At 55.5% G+C, this 20,895-nt stretch overlaps 1 protein-coding gene across 1 annotated transcript in view; it reads right to left on the reverse strand.

Moving 5' to 3' along the window:
- The window catches only part of LOC137334333 (plexin-D1-like), a 231,883-nt gene that overhangs the window by 92,770 nt on the left and 118,218 nt on the right, over positions 1-20,895 (reverse strand). Inside the window, 3 exon segments of the mRNA XM_067999033.1 lie at positions 4,997-5,143; positions 10,157-10,384; positions 18,274-18,364. Coding sequence (XP_067855134.1) covers positions 4,997-5,143; positions 10,157-10,384; positions 18,274-18,364 — 466 coding nt within the window.

Genomic DNA, 20,895 nt, shown 5'->3' on the forward strand with positions numbered 1-20,895 from the left:
TTCCTAACTCCCTAAAATCTGCCTGCAGGACCTTATCCCTGTTTCTACCTATGTCATTGGTACCGATATAGACCGTGAACTCTGGCTGTTCACCCTCCCCCTCCAGAATGTTCTCCAGCCACTCAGTGACATCCTTGACTCTGGCACCAGGCAGGCAACATCCTGGAATCACGTCTGCAGCCGCAGAAACACCTGTCTGTTCCCCGACTATAGAATCCCCTATCGCTATCACTCTCCTGACCTTTCTCCTCCCCACCCTGTACAGCTGAGCCATCCATGGTGCTGCGGACTTGGCTCTGGCTGCACTCCCCAGAGGAACCCTCTCCCCCACTACTGGTTAGAGAGTGAGATGCCCTCAGGGAACTCCTGCACTACCTGCCTAGTCCTCCTTGTCTGTCTGGCGGTCACCCAGTCCCTCTCTTCCTGCACTCTCTTAATCTGCGGAGTGACCACCTCCTGAAACGTGTTATCCATGAACCTCTCAGCCTCGTGGATGCTCTGCAGTGACACCAGCTGCTGCTCAAGGTCTGAAACCCGGAGCTCGGGCTCCTCCAGCTGACGACACTTCCTGCACCTGCGGCCGCCCAGGACACGGGAAGTGTCCTGGAGTTCCCACATGGCACAGGATGTCCATTCCACGGGTCTGAGCTGCCGACCTGTGCCTCGATTAATTAGATTATTAACTAAACTAAACAGAAATAAAGTTAAAGACTTTAAAAAAACACTAACCAGAAAAAGAACCCTCACCAGCTACTCACCAATCAGCTCCTTCCCTTGTGCTGACGTCAGTTTAGGTGTTTTTGACCTCTCGCCCTGGTGTTTGCGCTCTCCCCCACCCCGCCCTCCCCCCCTCCCTCTCCCCCACCCCGCCCTCCCCCCTCCCTCTCCCCCACCCCGCCCTCCCCCTCCCTCTCCCCCACCCCGCCCTCCCCCCCTCCCTCTCCCCCACCCCGCCCTCCCCCCCTCCCTCTCCCCCACCCCGCCCTCCCCCCTCCCTCTCCCCCACCCCGCCCTCCCCCTCCCTCTCCCCCACCCCGCCCTCCCCCCTCCCTCTTCGCCCTCCCCCCTCCCTCTCCCCCACCCCGCCCTCCCCCCCTCCCTCTCCCCCACCCAGCCCTCCCCCTCCCTCTCCCCCACCCCGCCCTCCCCCCCTCCCTCTCCCCACCCCGCCCTCCCCCCCTCCCTCTCCCCCACCCCGCCCTCCCCCCCTCCTCTCCCCCACCCCGCCCTCCCCCCTCCCTCTCCCCCACCCCGCCCTCCCCCCTCCCTCTCCCCCTCCCCCTCGATCTTCCCCCCGCTCTCTGACCCCACCCCGCCCCCACTCTCCGACTCCCCCCTCCGCTCTCCGACTCCCCCAACCCCCCTCCACTCTCCAACACTCCCCCCACCCCGCTCTTCGACTGCCTCCTACCCCCCCGCTCTCCGACCCTCCCCCCCCGCTCTCCGACTCCCCCCTTCCCCCACACCCCGCTCTCTGACCCTCCGCACCTCCCCCCCCCCGGCTCTCGGACCCCCCGTCCGCCCCCACTCTCAGACTCCTCCTCCCCACTCACTCGGACTCTCCCCCCCCCACTCACTCGGACTCTCCCCCCTCCCCCCCCACTCACTCGGACTCTCCCCCCTCCCCCCCCACTCACTCGGACTCTCCCCCCTCCCCCCCCACTCACTCGGACTCTCCCCCCTCCCCCCCCACTCACTCGGACTCTCCCCCTCCCCCCCCACTCACTCGGACTCTCCCCTCCCCCCGCTCACTCGGACTCTCCCCCCTCCCCCCGCTCACTCGGACTCTCCCCCCCCCCCCCCGCTCACTCGGACTCTCCCCCCCTCCCCCCACTCGCTCGGACTCTCCCCCCCTCCCCCCACTCACTCGGACTCTCCCCCCCCCCCCCACTCGCTCGGACTCTCCCCCCTCCCCCCCCACTCGCTCGGACTCTCCCCCCTCCCCCCCCACTCACTCGGACTCTACCCCCCCCCCCCACTCACTCGGACTCTCCCCCCCCCCCCCACTCACTCGGACTCTCCCCCCCCGCTCACTCGGACTCTCCCCCCTCCCCCCACTCACTCGGACTCTCCCCCCTCCCCCCGCTCACTCGGACTCTCCCCCCTCCCCCCGCTCACTCGGACTCTCCCCCCTCCCCCCGCTCGCTCGGACTCTCCCCCCCCTCCCCCACTCACTCGGACTCTCCCCCCTCCCCCCCCACTCACTCGGACTCTCCCCCCCCCCCCCACTCACTCGGACTCTCCCTCCCCCCCCACTCGCTCGGACTCTCCCCCCTCCCCCCCACTCACCCGGACTCTCCCCCCCCCCCCCCCACTCACTCGGACTCTCCCCCCCCCCCCACTCACTCGGACTCTCCCCCCTCCCCCGCTCACTCGGACTCCCCCCCCCCCCCCACTCACTCGGACTCTCCTCCCCCCCCCCTCCCCCGCTCACTCGGACTCTCCCCCCCCCCCCACTCACTCGGACTCTCCCCCCCCCCCCACTCACTCGGACTCTCCCCCCTCCCCCGCTCACTCGGACTCTCCCCCTCCCCCGCTCACTCGGACTCTCCCCCCTCCCCCGCTCACTCGGACTCTCCCCCCTCCCCCGCTCACTCGGACTCTCCTCTCCCCCCCCCCCCCCACTCACTCGGACTCTCCCCCCCCCCCACTCACTCGGACTCTCCCCCCTCCCCCACTCACTCGGACTTTCTCCCCCCTCCCCCGCTCACTTGGACTCTCCCCCCCCCCCGCTCACTCGGACTCTCCTTCCCCCCCCCCCGCTCACTCGGACTCTCCCCCCCCCCCTCCCCCGCTCACTCGACTCTCCCCCCTCCCCCCCCCGCTCACTCGGACTCTCCCCCCCCCCCCGCTCACTCGGACTTTCTCCCCCCTCCCCCGCTCACTCGGACTCTCCCCCCTCCCCCCCCCCGCTCACTCGGACTCTCCCCCCTCCCCCGCTCACTCGGACTCTCCGCCCCCCCCCCCCGCTCACTCGGACTCTCCCCCCTCCCCCGCTCACTCGGACTCTCCCCCCTCCCCCCCCGCTCACTCGGACTCTCCCCCCCCCCCCGCTCACTCGGACTTTCTCCCCCCTCCCCGCTCACTCGGACTCTCCCCCCTCCCCCCCCCGCTCACTCGGACTCTCCCCCCTCCCCCGCTCACTCGGACTCTCCGCCCCCCCCCCCGCTCACTCGGACTCTCCCCCCTCCCCCGCTCACTCGGACTCTCCCCCCTCCCCCCCCGCTCACTCGGACTCTCCCCCCCCTCCCCCCACTCACTCGGACTCTCCCCCCCCTCCCCCACTCACTCGGACTCTCGCCCCCCCCCCCCCCGCTCACTCGGACTCTCCCCCCCCCCCCCGCTCACTCGGACTCTCCCCCCTCCCCCGCTCACTCGGACTCTCCCCCCTCCCCCGCTCACTCGGACTTCCCCCCCCCCGCTCACTCGGACTCTCCCCCCCCTCCCCCGCTCACTCGGACTCTCCCCCCCCCCCCCCCGCTCACTCGGACTCTCTCCCCCCCCCCCCCCCCCGCTCACTCGGACTCTCCCCCCTCCCCCGCTCACTCGGACTCTCCCCCCTCCCCCGGACTCTCCCCCTCCCCCACTCACTCGGACTCTCCCCCTCCCCCACTCACCCGGACTCTCTCCCCCTCCCCCGCTCACTCGGACTCTCCCCCCTCCCCCACTCACCCGGACTCTCTCCCCCCCCCCCCCGCTCACTCGGACTCTCCCCCCCCCCCCCGCTCACTCGGACTCTCCCCCCTCCCCCGCTCACTCGGACTCTCCCCCCTCCCCCGCTCACTCGGACTCTCCCCCCTCCCCCGGACTCTCCCCCCTCCCCCACTCACTCGGACTCTCCCCCCTCCTCACTCACCCGGACTCTCCCCCCTCCCCCGCTCACTCGGACTCTCCTTTTACACTGCACTCACCTCTCGGACAGTGTTGAGGGAGCTTTACTCTGTCTCCCACATGAGGAACTGTGAACTGTACCTTATATTTAATTGCCAGATTAATGTCGATGTTGTGTATAACTCTGTTGGTTATCGGAAGTTTCAGAGACTGAGCTGAAGATATTTGGAGAATCATCGATCAGATGCTGTTTGTCTCAGTTGTTTTGAGCAATGTATTGATGGTTCACCATGTCAGGGTACCCGCTGGACTGTGTCGCTGTTTTACAGCCCGCTCCGTGTGTCCCACCTGGGCTGGATCCCTGGTGGTATCTGCTCTGGATGACTGGAGCCAGAGAGATCTGCGAGACTTTACAACCCCTCCAAAACGGTGTAAAGTACAGGGTCTTTAGACTGAATTGAATCAAGTGCAGCTGTCGGCAGGCCTGAGCAGGGACCAGTGCAGCACGGCCAGGATCACTCCCGAGACACACACAGGGCCAGTGTGCCGAGTGCAACTTTAACACTGCTGCAGTAGTGGGTGCCTTTTGAGCACTGGGATAAGGACACTATTGGAATTTGCTGCACTGTCGGATGAGACGTTAAACTGAACATCTGCCCTCTCAGGTGGGTGTAAAAGATCCCAATACGCTATTCGAAGAACAGCAGGGGAGTTCTCCCCGGTGTCCTGGCCAATATTTATCCCTCAACCAACATCACTAAAACAGATGATCTGGTCATTATCTCATTGCTGTTTGTGGGATCTTGCTGTGCGCAAATTGGCTGCTGCGTTTCCTACATTACAACAGGGACTACACTTCAAAAGTGCTTCATTGGCTGTAAAGGGCTTGAGGATGTCCTGAGGTCGTGTAAGGTGCTATATAAATACAAGCCCTTCCTTTCTTTCTTTGTCTCTAACCCACACAGTAGCTGACCTTACAGTGCGTGGTGGTAGAGAACAGAAGGGGTTTGAATCTACATCAAACCTCTGTGTGACGATACCTGTAGCGAAGTGTTCCAAGCACAGAGATTCCTCACCCTCACTAACATGGAACAGCCCGAAATACCGAGGAGTGTATGTGTCCAATGTTGGGGGCTAACAGTTACTCAGGTTTCCTGTTACTTACCGTGACAGGTAACTGCCTCTCATCAGAGTCCATCGAGACATTCACCGCACAATGAATCTTTCCCTTAACTACGTAGATGTCACAAGGAAAAGAGCCAATCATCACTTTGTATTCTTCTGGTGCCAAGTTCAAATTGTCTTGTATTTTCTGAGGGAGGAGATAGAGGGCACAGTGAGCAGACAATGAGGAAGGGGATAGAGGGCATAGTGAGCAGACAATGAGGAAGGGGATAGAGGGCATAGTGAGCAGACAATGAGGAAGGGGATAGAGGGCATAGTGAGCAGACAATGAGGAAGGGGATAGAGGGCACAGTGAGCAGACAGGATGAAGGAGGGGATAGAGGGCACAGTGAGCAGACAGGATGAGGGAGGAGATAGAGGGCACAGTGAGCAGACAGGATGAGGGAGGGGATAGAGGGCACAGTGAGCAGACAGGATGAGGGAGGAGATAGAGGGCACAGTGAGCAGACAATGAGGAAGGGGATAGAGGGCACAGTGAGCAGACAGGATGAGGGAGCGGATAGAGGGCACAGTGAGCAGACAGGATGAGGGAGGGGATAGAGGGCACAGTGAGCAGACAGGATGAGGGAGGAGATAGAGGGCACAGTGAGCAGACAGGATGAGGGAAGGGATAGAGGGCACAGTGAGCAGACAGGATGAGGGAGGAGATAGGGGGCACAGTGAGCAGACAGGATGAGGGAAGGGATAGGGGGCACAGTGAGCAGACAGGATGAGGGAAGGGATAGAGGGCACAGTGAGCAGACAGGATGAGGGAGGGGATAGAGGGCACAGTGAGCAGACAGGATGAGGGAAGGGATAGGGGGCACAGTGAGCAGACAGGATGAGGGAGGAGATAGAGGGCACAGTGAGCAGACAGGATGAGGGAAGGGATAGGGGGCACAGTGAGCAGACAGGATGAGGGAAGGGATAGAGGGCACAGTGAGCAGACAGGATGAGGGAGGGGATAGAGGGCACAGTGAGCAGACAGGATGAGGGAAGGGATAGGGGGCACAGTGAGCAGACAGGATGAGGGAAGGGATAGGGGGCACAGTGAGCAGACAGGATGAGGGAAGGGATAGAGGGCACAGTGAGCAGACAGGATGAGGGAGGGGATAGAGGGCACAGTGAGCAGACAGGATGAGGGAAGGGATAGGGGGCACAGTGAGCAGACAGGATGAGGGAGGAGATAGAGGGCACAGTGAGCAGACAGGATGAGGGAAGGGATAGGGGGCACAGTGAGCAGACAGGATGAGGGAAGGGATAGAGGGCACAGTGAGCAGACAGGATGAGGGAGGGGATAGGGGGCATAGTGAGCAGACAGGATGAGGGAGGGGATAGGGGGCACAGTGAGCAGACAGGATGAGGGAAGGGATAGGGGGCACAGTGAGCAGACAAGATGAGGGAAGGGATAGGGGGCACAGTGAGCAGACAGGATGAGGGAGGAGATAGAGGGCACAGTGAGCAGACAGGATGAGGGAAGGGATAGGGGGCACAGTGAGCAGACAGGATGAGGGAAGGGATAGAGGGCACAGTGAGCAGACAGGATGAGGGAGGGGATAGAGGGCACAGTGAGCAGACAGGATGAGGGAGGAGATAGGGGGCACAGTGAGCAGACAGGATGAGGGAAGGGATAGGGGGCATAGTGAGCAGACAGGATGAGGGAGGGGATAGGGGGCACAGTGAGCAGACAGGATGAGGGAAGGGATAGGGGGCACAGTGAGCAGACAGGATGAGGGAAGGGATAGGGGGCACAGTGAGCAGACAGGATGAGGGAGGAGATAGAGGGCACAGTGAGCAGACAGGATGAGGGAAGGGATAGGGGGCACAGTGAGCAGACAGGATGAGGGAAGGGATAGAGGGCACAGTGAGCAGACAGGATGAGGGAGGGGATAGAGGGCACAGTGAGCAGACAGGATGAGGGAGGAGATAGGGGGCACAGTGAGCAGACAGGATGAGGGAAGGGATAGGGGGCACAGTGAGCAGACAGGATGAGGGAAGGGATAGAGGGCACAGTGAGCAGACAGGATGAGGGAGGAGATCGAGGGCACAGTGAGCAGACAGGATGAGGGAAGGGATAGGGGGCACAGTGAGCAGACAGCATGAGGGAAGGGATAGGGGGCACAGTGAGCAGACAGGATGAGGGAAGGGATAGAGGGCACAGTGAGCAGACAGGATGAGGGAAGGGATAGGGGGCACAGTGAGCAGACAGGATGAGGGAAGGGATAGAGGGCACAGTGAGCAGACAGGATGAGGGAAGGGATAGGGGGCACAGTGAGCAGACAGGATGAGGGAAGGGATAGGGGGCACAGTGAGCAGACAGGATGAGGGAGAAGATAGAGCGTACAGTGAGCAGACAATGAGGAAGGGGATAGAGGGCACAGTGAGCAGACAGGATGAGGGAAGGGATAGGGGGCACAGTGAGCAGACAGGATGAGGGAAGGGATAGGGGGCACAGTGAGCAGACAGGATGAGGGAAGGGATAGGGGGCACAGTGAGCAGACAGGATGAGGGAGGGGATAGAGGGCACAGTGAGCAGACAGGATGAGGGAGGGGATAGAGGGCACAGTGAGCAGACAGGATGAGGGAGGGGATAGGGGGCACAGTGACCAGACAGGATGAGAGAGGGGATAGAGGGCACAGTGAGCAGACAGAATGAGGGAGAAGATAGAGGACTCAGTAAGCAGACTGACCGAGAGTGGCAATAGAGGACACAGTGACCAGACAGACCAAAGGTGGAGATAGAGGACATAGTGAGCACAGAGACCGAGGGAGGAGATAGAGGACACAGTGAGCACACTGACCGAGGGAGGAGATAGAGGACACTGTGAGCATACAGACCAAGGGAGGGGATAGAGGACGTAGTGAGCAGACTGACTGAGGGATGAGATACAGAACACAATGAGCACACAGGTTGAGGGAGGAGATAGTGGACAGAATAAGCAGACAGACCGATGGAGGAGATAAAGGGCACAATGCACACACAGACCGAGGGATCTAATAGAGGACACAATGAGCAGACCCGCTGAGGAAGGAGGTAGAGGGCACAATCAGCACACAAAGCGAGGAAGGAGATAAAGGACAGAGTGAGCACACAGACTGAGGGAGGAGGTAAAAGCCACAGTGAACAGACAGACCGAGGTCGGAGATAGAGGACATAGCGAGGAGACAGAACAAGGGAGGAGATAGAGGACACAGTGAGCACAGAGACCGAGGGAGGAGATAGAGGACACGGTGAGCAGACAGAATGAGGGAGGAGAAAAAGGGCACAATCATAACACAGACCAAGGCAGGAGATAGATGAAACACAGTGAGCAGACAGAATGAGGGAGAAGATAGAGCGCACAGTGAGCAGACTGACCGAGGGAGGAGATAGAGGACACGGTGAGCAGACAGAACGAGGGAGGAGACAATCAGCACACAGACAGAGGCAGGAGGTAAACGGTACAATCAGCACATAGACCAAGGGAGGATATGAGGACACAGTGAGCAGACAGAACGAGGGAGGAGATAGACGGCACAATCGACACACAGACCGAGGAAGCAGATTGAGGGCACAATCAGCAGACAGAATGAGAGAGGAGATGGAGAACACAGTGAGCAAATAAAACGAGGGCGGCACTAGAGGACATAGTGAGCAGACAGAACGAAGGAGGAGATAGAGATCATTGTGAGCAGACAGACAGCGGGAGGAGATAAAAGGCACAAAAGCAGACAGAACGAGGGAAGAGATAGTGGACAAAATGAACACAAAGACCGAGGGAGGAGACAGAGGGCACAATCAGCATACAGACCAAGGGAGGAGAGAGTGGACACAGTGGGCAGACAGAACAAGGGAGGAAATAGTGAACACAATGAGCAGACAGAATGAGGGAGGAGATAGAGGACACAGTGACCAGACTGACCGAGGGAGGAGATAGAAGACACAGTGACCAGACTGACCAAGGACGGAGGTACAGGACACAGTGATCACACAGACTGAGGGAGGAGATTCAGGACACAGTGAGCAGACAGAATGAGGGAGGAAATAAAGGGCACAGTGTGCAGACAGATCAAGGGAGGAGAGTGAAGAGGCAGTGAGCAGAGTACTAATTGTGCCATCTATCTCCTCCTTCTGTCTGTGTGCTGATTGTGTTCTTTATCTCCTCCTGTGTTCTGAGGACACAGACCAAGGGAGGAGATAGGGGACACAGTGTGCAGACAGTCCGAGGGAGTAGATGAAGAACACAATCAGCACACAGACAGAGGGAGGAAATAGAGGACACAATCAGCAGACAGAATCAGGGAGGAGATAGAAGACACGGTGAGCAGATAGAACGAGCGAAGAGATAGAAGGCACAGTGAGCAGGCAGACCGAGTGAGGAGATAGAGGACACAATGAGCAGACAGAATGAGGAAGGAGATAGAGCACACTGTGAGTAGACAGACCGAGGAGGAGATAGAGGACACAGCGTGCAGGCAGAATGAGGGAGTAGACAGAGGATACAATGGTAGAAAATCTGGTAATCAGATTACCATGTTGCATGAGGAGAGGGAAACGTGAAAATATAATTAAATAAATATAATTGAAACTGAATTATTTATCTGTCTCCAGTTTCTGTCTGCACATCTCTGAGCCTATCGGTAACATTCACCCCGGTCTACAATTCAAACAGCATGCTGCCACCTCCTTACAATCTCCAGCTGCCCATTCTTCGGACAGGCAATCTTCAGGTTATTTAACTGTGGGTGCCAGCTCCTGATATCCACACAAGCACTTTCCAGCACAGGTCACTGGGCAGTGATCAGGAGCAGGAACCCTGGCTGATTTCCCCTCTCTCTAACCCAGGGGTCAGTGGACAGTGATCAGGAGCAGGAACCCTGGCTGATTTCCCCTCTCTCTAACCCAGGGGTCAGTGGACAGTGATCAGGAGCAGGAACCCTGGCTGATTTCCCCTCTCACTAACCCAGGGGTCAGTGGACAGTGATCAGGAGCAGGAACCCTGGCTGATTTCCCCTCTCTCTAACCCAGGGGTCAGTGGACAGTGATCAGGAGCAGGAACCCTGCAGGAGTTTTTAAATAAACAATTTATAACAGGGCCCTCAATGAATCGACAGTGGCTGTTCTGATTGAGTAACAGGTCCTCCTACAATGGTGGATTGGCAGGGAACCCAAGTCACTTACTTCAATCACCAGGGTGAGGGGTTCTCCCTGATGGTGTTTAATGAACTTCTCCTTGCGGGAGAACTGTGGGTCGCTGTAATACTCGAGGGTGAACCTTGAGCTGTCGGGTGTCGAGCTGGCAGAGTCCTGGTACTGGATCCCATTGATGTAGAAGTGAACATTCACCGCAGAAACCGAATAGGCAGGAGACGGGCAGATGAGAACAGTGTCACTCTCAACAACACACACCTGGAGAATTGGGAACAGAGACGTTTGCATCAATAAACACACTCCTCCCGCCGACGCTCGCTCTCCTCCCGCCGACGCTCGCTCTCCTCCCGCCGACGCTCGCTCTCCTCCCGCCGACGCTCGCGCTCCTCCCGCCGACGCTCGCTCTCCTCCCGCCGACGCTCGCTCTCCTCCCGCCGACGCTCGCTCTCCTCCCGCCGACGCTCGCGCTCCTCCCGCCGACGCTCGCGCTCCTCCCGCCGACGCTCGCGCTCCTCCCGCCGACGCTCGCGCTCCTCCCGCCGACGCTCGCTCTCCTCCCGCCGACGCTCGCGCTCCTCCCGCCGACGCTCGCGCTCCTCCCGCCGACGCTCGCGCTCCTCCCGCCGACGCTCGCGCTCCTCCCGCCGACGCTCGCGCTCCTCCCGCCGACGCTCGCGCTCCTCCCGCCGACGCTCGCGCTCCTCCCGCCGACGCTCGCGCTCCTCCCGCCGACGCTCGCGCTCCTCCCGCCGACGCTCGCGCTCCTCCCGCCGACGCTCGCGCTCCTCCCGCCGACGCTCGCGCTCCTCCCGCCGACGCTCGCGCTCCTCCCGCCGACGCTCGCGCTCCTCCCGCAGACGCTCGCGCTCCTCCCGCCGACGCTCGCGCTCCTCCCGCCGACGCTCGCGCTCCTCCCGCCGACGCTCGCTCTCCTCCCGCCGACGCTCGCGCTCCTCCCGCAGACGCTCGCGCTCCTCCCGCCGACGCTCGCGCTCCTCCCGCCGACGCTCGCGCTCCTCCCGCCGACGCTCGCGCTCCTCCCATTAATACACACGTTGGCCCCGTTAATACACACTGGTCCCATTAATACAATGAGCGCAGCGGGCACAGAGTGAGCAACTTGAGAGTTTGGTAAGTGTGGGAGTTCGGTGAAATGGGGGAAGGAGGTGCTGCTTTTCCTAACTTTTTCCCCAGAGCAGCGGCGGACCTGAGCAGCAGAAGACTGAGAGCGGGGAGAGAAGCAGCAGACCGAGCCCCGAGAATGGGGATAAAAGCAGCAACAGACCGAGGCCCGAGAGTGGGGATAAAAGCAGCAGACCGAGGCCCGAGAGTGGGGATAAAAGCAGCAGCAGACCGAGGCCCGAGAGTGGGGATAAAAGCAGCAGACCGAGGCCCGAGAGTGGGGAGAGAAGCAGCAGACCGAGCCCCGAGAGTGGGGATAAAAGCAGCAGACCGAGGCCCGAGAGTGGGGAGAGAAGCAGCAGACCGAGCCCCGAGAGTGGGGATAAAAGCAGCAGCAGACCGAGGCCCGAGAGTGGGGATAAAAGCAGCAACAGACCGAGGCCCGAGAGTGGGGATAAAAGCAGCAACAGACCGAGGCCCGAGAGTGGGGATAAAAGCAGCAACAGACCGAGGCCCGAGAGCGGGGATAAAAGCAGCAGACCGAGGCCCGAGAGTGGGGATAAAAGCAGCAGCAGACCGAGGCCCGAGAGTGGGGATAAAAGCAGCAGCAGACCGAGGCCCGAGAGTGGGGATAAAAGCAGCAGCAGACCGAGGCCCGAGAGTGGGGATAAAAGCAGCAACAGACCGAGGGCCGAGAGTGGGGATAAAAGCAGCAGCAGACCGAGGCCCGAGAGTGGGGATAAAAGCAGCAGCAGACCGAGGCCCGAGAGTGGGGATAAAAGCAGCAACAGACCGAGGCCCGAGAGTGGGGATAAAAGCAGCAACAGACCGAGGGCCGAGAGTGGGGATAAAAGCAGCAACAGACCGAGGCCCGAGAGTGGGGATAAAAGCAGCAGCAGACCGAGCCCCGAGAGTGGGGATAAAAGCAGCAACAGACCGAGGCCCGAGAGTGGGGATAAAAGCAGCAACAGACCGAGGCCCGAGAGTGGGGATAAAAGCAGCAACAGACCGAGGCCCGAGAGTGGGGATAAAAGCAGCAACAGACCGAGGGCCGAGAGTGGGGATAAAAGCAGCAGCAGACCGAGGCCCGAGAGTGGGGATAAAAGCAGCAGCAGACCGAGGCCCGAGAGTGGGGATAAAAGCAGCAACAGACCGAGGCCCGAGAGTGGGGATAAAAGCAGCAACAGACCGAGGGCCGAGAGTGGGGATAAAAGCAGCAACAGACCGAGGCCCGAGAGTGGGGATAAAAGCAGCAGCAGACCGAGGGCCGAGAGTGGGGATAAAAGCAGCAGACCGAGGCCCGAGAGTGGGGATAAAAGCAGCAACAGACCGAGGCCCGAGAGTGGGGATAAAAGCAACAGACCGAGGCCCGAGAGTGGGGATAAAAGCAACAGACCGAGGCCCGAGAGTGGGGATAAAAGCAACAGACCTGCAACAAGAGAAAACAGCAGAGTGACGTCACAGGTGAGGCAGGTAAATGATTGGTAGTGACTGTGGGCTAAGCTTTAAGTTAATTAAATTTTAAAAACTAAACTTAATTTAATTAATCTAATTAAATGAGGTAAATAATTTGATTAACACTAAACTGATTAATTAAATAAATAAAATAATGGGAGAACAGGAGATGTGTTGCTGCTGCAATATGTGGGAGCTTGTGGACATTTTTGTCCAGGGCGACTACATCTGCAGTAAGTGTCTGCGGCTCGAGGAACTTCGGCTCCGAGTTGAGGAGCTGGAGTCCGAACTGCAGACATTGCGAGGCATCAGGGAGGGAGAAAGTGACCTGGACACTTTGATCCAGGAGGCAGCCACACCCCTTAGACTAAATACTGTAGAATTGACATGTGGTCAGGGACAGGAGGGTGTGACTGCGAGTGAGGCAGGTACGGGGATCCAGGAGGTAGCATTGCAGGAGCCTCAGCCTCTGCACTTGTCCAATAGATCTGAGGTTCTTGCAACCCTTGTGGGGAGGATGAGCAAACTGACCACAGCACCGTGGTACAGGAAGCCGTTCAAGTGGGGGGAGTAAAAAGGAGTGTGGTTGTAGTTGGCGACAGTATAGTTCGGGGGATAGACACTGGTCTCTGCAGCCAGGAGCGAGAGTCCCGAAGGCTTCGTTGCCTACCCGGTGTCAGGGTTAAGGACATCTCCTCCGGGCTGGAGAAGAACTTGGAGTGGGAGGGGGAGGATCCAGTTGTCGTGGTCCACGTAGGTACCAACATCATAGGTAGGACTAAGAAAAAGGTTCTGCTGAGAGAGTTTGAGCAGCTAGGGACTAAATTAAAAAGCAGAACCACAAAGGTAATAATCTCCGGATTATTACCCGAGCCACGAGCAAATTGGCACAGGGCCAATAGGATCAGGGAGATGAATGCGTGGCTCAAAGATTGGTGTGGGAGAAGGGGGTTTCGATTCGTGGGACACTGGCACCAGTACTGGGGAAAGAGGGAGCTGTTCCATTGGGCGGACTACACCTGAACCGTGCTGGGACCAGAGTTCTAGCGAATCGAATAACTAGGGAGGTCGATAGGGCTTTAAACTAAATAAGGGAGGGGGAGGGTCCCGGTGGAGAGAAATCTAGAATGCTGAAGAGAAAAGACAAAGAAGCTGTGCAGGAAAGTGATTGGGGTCAGGATAACCAGATTGTGTCAGGAAGGGACAGAGCGAACAAACAAAAGACAACAAATAGGGTCCGGGTAAGAAAAAATGGTAATAAGTCTAATAGGGCCATAGTACATAAAAATGTTAAGATGTCTAAAAATGTTAAAAAGACAAATCTAAAGGCACTGTATCTGAATGCACGAAGCATTCATAATAAGGTAGACGAATTAACAGCATAAATAGATGTAAACGGATATGATATAATAGCAATTAGAGACATGGCTGCAGGGTGACCAAGGCTGGGAGCTGAATATTTAAGGGTATTCGATATTTAGGAAGGACAGGCAAAAAAGAAAAGGAGGTGGGGTGGCGTTGTTAGTAAAGGATGAAATCAGAGCAATAGTGAGAAAGGATATTGGCTCAGAAAATCAAGATGTAGAATCAGTCTGGGTGGAGTTAAGAAGCACCAAGGGGCAGAAAACACTGGTGGGAGTTGTCTATAGGCCTCCAAACAGTAGTGGTAATGCAGGGGATGGGATCAAACAGGAAATTAGAGATGCATGTAACAAGGGTACTGCAGTAATCATGGGTGACTTTAATCTGCATATAGACTGGCCAAACCAAATTAGCACTAATACTGTGGAGGATGAATTCCTGGAGTGTGTACGAGATGGTTTTTTAGACCAGTATGTTGAGGAGCCAACCAGGGAACAGGCTATCCTAGATTGGGTATTGTGCAATGAGAAGGGGTTAATTAATAATCTTGTTGTGTGGGGTCCTTTAGGGAAGAGTGACCATAACATGATAGAATTCTTCATTAAGATGGAAAGTGAAGTAGCCCAATCTGAAACTAGGGTCCTAAATCTAAACAAAGGAAACTACGAAGGTATGAGGAGTGAGTTGGCTATGATAGATTGGGAAGCTTCATCAAAAGGCATGACAGTGGACAGGCAATGACTAACATTTAAGGAACAAATACATGAATTGCAACAGTTATACATTCCTTTCTGGCACAAAAACACAAAAGGAAAAGCGGCCCAACCATGGATAACAAAAGAAATGAAGGATAGTGTTAGATCCAAAGAGGAGTCAGATAAAGTTGCCAGAAAAAGTAGCAAGCCTGAGGATTGGGAGCAGTTCAGAATTCAGCAAAAAAGGACCAAGAGATTGATTAAGGGGGGAAAAATAGAGTATGAGAGTAAACTTGCAAGGAACATAAAAGTGGACTGTAAAAGCTTCTACAAGTATGTAAAAAGAAAAAGATTAGTGAAGACAAATGTAGGTCCCTTACAGTCAGAAACGGGAGAATTTATAATGGGAACAAGGAAATGGCAGAGCAGTTAAACAAATACTTTGGTTCTGTCTTCACGGAAGAGGACACAAATAACTTCCCAGAAATGCTAGGGAACCAAGGGACTAGTGAGAAGGAGGAATTAAAGGAAATTAGTATTAGTAAAAAAATAGTGCTGGAGAAATTAATGGGACTGAAAGCCGATAAATCCCCAGGACCTGATAATCTGCATCCCAGAATACTAAAAGAGGTAGCCATGGAAATAGTGGATGCATTAGTTGTCATCTTCCAAAATTCGATAGATTATGGAACAGTTCCTGCAGATTGGAGGGTGGCAAATGTAACCCCACTATTTAAAAAAGGAGGGAGAGAGAAAACAGGGAACTACAGACCGGTTAGCCTAACATCAGTAGTGGGGAAAATGCTAGAGTCTATTATAAAGGATGTGATAACAGGACACTTAGAAAATATCAACAGAATTGGACAAAGTCAACATGGATTTATGAAAGGGAAATCATGTTTGACAAACCTACTGGAGTTTTTTGAGGATGTAACTGGTAGAATAGATAAGGGAGAACCAGTGGATGTGGTTTATTTGGATTTTCAGAAGGCCTTTGATAATGTCCCACACAAGAGGTTAGTGTGCAAAATTAAAGCACGTGGGATTGGGGGTAATATACTGGCATGGATTGAGAATTGGTTAACAGACAGGAAACAGAGAGTAGGAATAAATGGGTCTTTTTCCGGGTGGCAGGCAGTGACTAGTGGGGTACCGCAGGGATCAGTGCTTGGGCCCCAGCTATTCACAATATATATCAATGATTTGGATGAGGGAACTAAATGTAATATTTCCAAGTTTGCTGATGACACAAAACTAGGTGGGATCGTAGCTGTGAGGAGGATGCAAAGAGGCTTCAAGGCGATTTGGACAAGTTGAGTGAGTGGGCAAATACATGGCAGATGCAGTATAATGTGGATAAATGTGAAGTTATCCACTTTGGAAGGAAAAACAGAAAGGCAGAGTATTATTTAAATGGTGATAGATTGGGGAATGTTGATGTACAAAGGGACCTGGGTGTCCTTGTACACCAGTCACTGAAAGCAAACATGCAGGTGCAGCAAGTGGTTAGGAAGGCAAATGGTATGTTGGCCTTCATTGCAAGAGGATTTGAGTACAGGAGCAGGGATGTCTTACTGCAGTTATACAGGGCCTTGGTGAGACCACACCTGGAGTATTGTGTGCAGTTTTGGTCTCCTTACCTAAGAAAGGATACACTTTACATAGAGGGAGTGCAGCAAAGGTTCATCAGACTGATTCCTGGGATGGCAGGACTGTCATATGGGAGGTTGGGTCGACTCGGCCTGTATTCACTCGAGTTTAGAAGAATGAGAGGTGATCTCATTGAAACATATAAAATTCTGACAGGGCTAGACAGACTGGATGCAGGGAGGATGTTTCCCCTGGCTGGGGGGTCCAGAACGAGGGGTCACAGTCTCAGGATACGGGGTAGGACATTTAGGACTGAGATGAGGAGAAATTTCTTCACTCAGAGGGTGGTGAACCTGTGGAATTCTCTACCACAGAAGGCTGTGGAGGCCAAGTCACTGAATATATTTAAGAAGGAGATAGAAAGATTTGTAGACACAAAAGGCATCAAGATATAGGGAGAGAGCGGGAATATGGTATTGAGATCGAGGATCAGCCATGATCATATTGAATGGCGGAGCAGGCTCGAAGGGCCGAAAGGCCTACTCCTGATCCTATTTTCTATGTATCTATGTTTCTAGAAGGATATCGGGTGAGATGAATGAGGGAGAGAGGAGGCTCGTGTGCTGCATAAATGCCGGCACAGATCAGTTGGGCAGAATGGCCTTTATCCGTGCTATAGTTTCAATGTAACTCGATATAACTCATCCCATTAAAAAGAGCACTTGGCCCATTAACACACACATTAACACATACTCTCGCCCCAGTCGTACGCACACTCTCGCCCCAGTCGTACGCACACACTCGCCCCAGTCGTACGCACACTCTCGCCCCAGTCGTACGCACACACTCGCCCCAGTCGTACGCACACTCTCGCCCCAGTCGTACGCACACTCTCGCCCCAGTCGTACGCACACACTCGCCCCAGTCGTACGCACACTCTCGCCCCAGTCGTACGCACACACTCGCCCCAGTCGTACGCACACTCTCGCCCCAGTCGTACGCACACACTCGCCCCAGTCGTACGCACACACTCGCCCCAGTCGTACGCACACTCTCGCCCCAGTCGTACGCACACACTCGCCCCAGTCGTACGCACACTCTCGCCCCAGTCGTACGCACACTCTCGCCCCAGTCGTACGCACACTCGCCCCAGTCGTACGCACACTCTCGCCCCAGTCGTACGCACACTCTCGCCCCAGTCGTACGCACACTCGCCCCAGTCGTACGCACACTCTCGCCCCAGTCGTACGCACACTCGCCCCAGTCGTACGCACACACTCGCCCCAGTCGTACGCACACACTCGCCCCAGTCGTACGCACACTCTCGCCCCAGTCGTACGCACACACTCGCCCCAGTCGTACGCACACTCTCGCCCCAGTCGTACGCACACTCTCGCCCCAGTCGTACGCACACTCTCGCCCCAGTCGTACGCACACTCGCCCCAGTCGTACGCACACTCTCGCCCCAGTCGTACGCATACTCTCGCCCCAGTCGTACGCACACTCTCGCCCCAGTCGTACGCACACTCGCCCCAGTCGTACGCACACTCGCCCCAGTCGTACGCACACTCTCGCCCCAGTCGTACGCACACTCGCCCCAGTCGTACGCATACTCTCGCCCCAGTCGTACGCACACTCTCGCCCCAGTCGTACGCACACTCTCGCCCCAGTCGTACGCACACTCGCCCCAGTCGTACGCAGAAACACACACCCGTTCCTTTAAACAGATACCTGTCCCATCAAACACATGTATGTTATATTAAACACTCAGATATCCTGTTAAACAAACATTTGTCCCATTATAACACATTATGCCCATTAAATGAACAAAACTGCCCAATTAAACACTGACTGTCCGTGTAAGACAAGGTTGGATGGTATTTCCCTGCAGCTGTTCAATCCCAGACAGGGTTAGAAACTCACCGATTGTGCTTTTCCAATGTTTTCAATCACCATGATTACACTCTGAATTAAACTGAATCTCTGTCCTTTCACAGTTATCCGCCGTCCACCACTGTAAAGAAAACAACAGGTCACAACAGGATTACAGTCTGACACCAGGTTATAACAGGGTTACAGTCTGACACCAGGTCACAACGGGGTTACAGCCTGACACCAGGTCACAACAGGGTTACAGTCTGACACCAGGTTATAACAGGGTTACAGTCTGACACCAGGTCACAACGGGGTTACAGTCTGACACCAGGTCACAACGGGGTTACAGCCTGACACCAGGTCACAACAGGGTTACAGTCTGACACCAGGTCACAACAGGATTACAGTCTGACACCAGGTCACAACAGGGTTACAGTCAGACACCAAGTCACAACAGGGTTACAGTCAGACACCAGGTCACAACAGGGTTACAGTCAGACACCAGGTCACAACAGGGTTACAATCTGACACAAGGTTACAACAGGCAACAGATTTACAGTCTGACAGCAGGTTATAACAGGGCATAACAGGCAACAGGGTTGCAGTCTGACACCAGGATTACAGTCTGACACTAGGTCACAACAGGGCTACAGTCTGACACCAGGTCAAAACAGGGTTACAGTCAGACACCAGGTCACAACAGGGTTACAATCTGACACCAGGTTACAACAGGGTTACAAGGTAACAGTCTGATACCAGGTTATAACAGACATCGGGGGTAACAGTCTGACACCAGGTTATAACAGACATCAGGGTTACAGTCTAATACCAGGTTACAACCGGGTTACAATCTGACACCAGGAAACACCAGGTTACAACAGGCAACTGGATTACAGCCTGACACCTGATTAGGACATACAAAAGCGCTACCGTCTGACACCAGTTTACACCATGGTTAGTCTGACAGCAGGTCATAACAGGTCACAACAGGCAGCAGGGTTACAGCCTGACAGCAGGTTATTACAGGGTTACAGTCTGACACCAGGTCACAACAGGATTACATTCTGACACCAGGTTATAACAGACAGCGGGGTTACAGACAGACACCAGGTTATAACAGACATCAGGATTACAGTCTAACACCAGGTTACAACAGGGTTATGGTCTGACACCAGGTTACAACAGACAACAGGGTTACAGTCTGATACCAGGTTATAACAGACATAAGGGTTACAATCTAACACCAGGTTCAATGAGGAGCGTAGAAGAGCATGCCAGGAGCAGCACCAGGTGTACCTAAAAATGAGGTGCCAACTTGGTGAAGCTACAACTCAAGACTACATGCATGCTAAACAGCGGAAGCAACATGCTATAGACAGAGCTAAGCGATTCCACAACCAACGGATCAGATCAAAGCTCTGCAGTCCTGCCACATCCAGTCGTGAATGGTCGTGGACAATTAAACAACTAACGGGAGGAGGAGGCTCTGTAAACATCCCCATCCTCAATGATGGCGGAGTCCAGCACGTGAGTGCAAAAGACAAGGCTGAAGCGTTTGCAACCATCTTCAGCCAGAAGTGCCGAGTGGATGATCCATCTCGGCCTCCTCCCGATATCCCCACCATCACAGAAGCCAGTCTTCAGCCAATTCGATTCACTCCACGTGATATCAAGAAACGGCTGAGTGCACTGGATACAGCAAAGGCCATGGGCCCCGACAACATCCCAGCTGTAGTGCTGAAGACCTGTGCTCCAGAACTAGCTGCGCCTCTAGCCAAACTGTTCCATTACAGCTACAACACTGGCATCCACCCGATAATGTGGAAAATTGCCCAGGTATGTCCTGTCCACAAAATGCAGGACAAATCCAATCCGGCCAATTACCACCCCATCAGTCTACTCTCAATCATCAGCAAAGTGATGGAAGGTGTCATCGACAGTGCTATCAAGCAGCACTTACTCACCAATAACCTGCTCACCGATGTTCAGTTTGGGTTCCGCCAGGACCACTCGGCTCCAGACCTCATTACAGCCTTGGTCCAAACATGGACAAAAGAGCTGAATTCCAGAGGTGAGGTGAGAGTGACTGCCCTTGACATCAAGGCAGGATTTGACCGAGTGTGGCACCAAGGAGCCCGAGTAAAATTGAAGTCAATGGGAAATCAGGGGGAAAACTCTCCAGTGGCTGGAGTCATACCTAGCACAAAGGAAGATGGTAGTGGTTGTTGGAGGCCAATCATCTCAGCCCCAGGGCATTGCTGCAGGAGTTCCTCAGGGCAGTGTTCTAGGCCCTATCATCTTCAGCTGCTTCATCAATGACCTTCCCTCCATCATAAGGTCAGAAATGGGGATGTTCACTGATGATTGCACAGTGTTCAGTTCCATTCGCAATCCCTCAAATAATGAAGCAGTCCGAGCCCGCATGCAGCAAGACCTGGACAACATCCAGGCTTGGGCTCATAAGTGGCAAGTAACATTCGCGCCAGATAAGTGCCAGACAATGACCATCTCCAACAAGAGAGAGTCTAAACACTTCCCCTTGACATTCAATGGCATTACCATCGCCGAATCACCCACCATCAATATCCTGGGGGCCACCATTGACCAGAAACTTAACCGGACCAGCCATATAAATACTGTGGCTACAAGAGCAGGTCAGAGGCTGGGTGT

This window comes from Heptranchias perlo, chromosome 17 (genome assembly GCF_035084215.1).
Source record: "Heptranchias perlo isolate sHepPer1 chromosome 17, sHepPer1.hap1, whole genome shotgun sequence".
NCBI classification, from domain to species: domain Eukaryota; kingdom Metazoa; phylum Chordata; class Chondrichthyes; order Hexanchiformes; family Hexanchidae; genus Heptranchias; species Heptranchias perlo.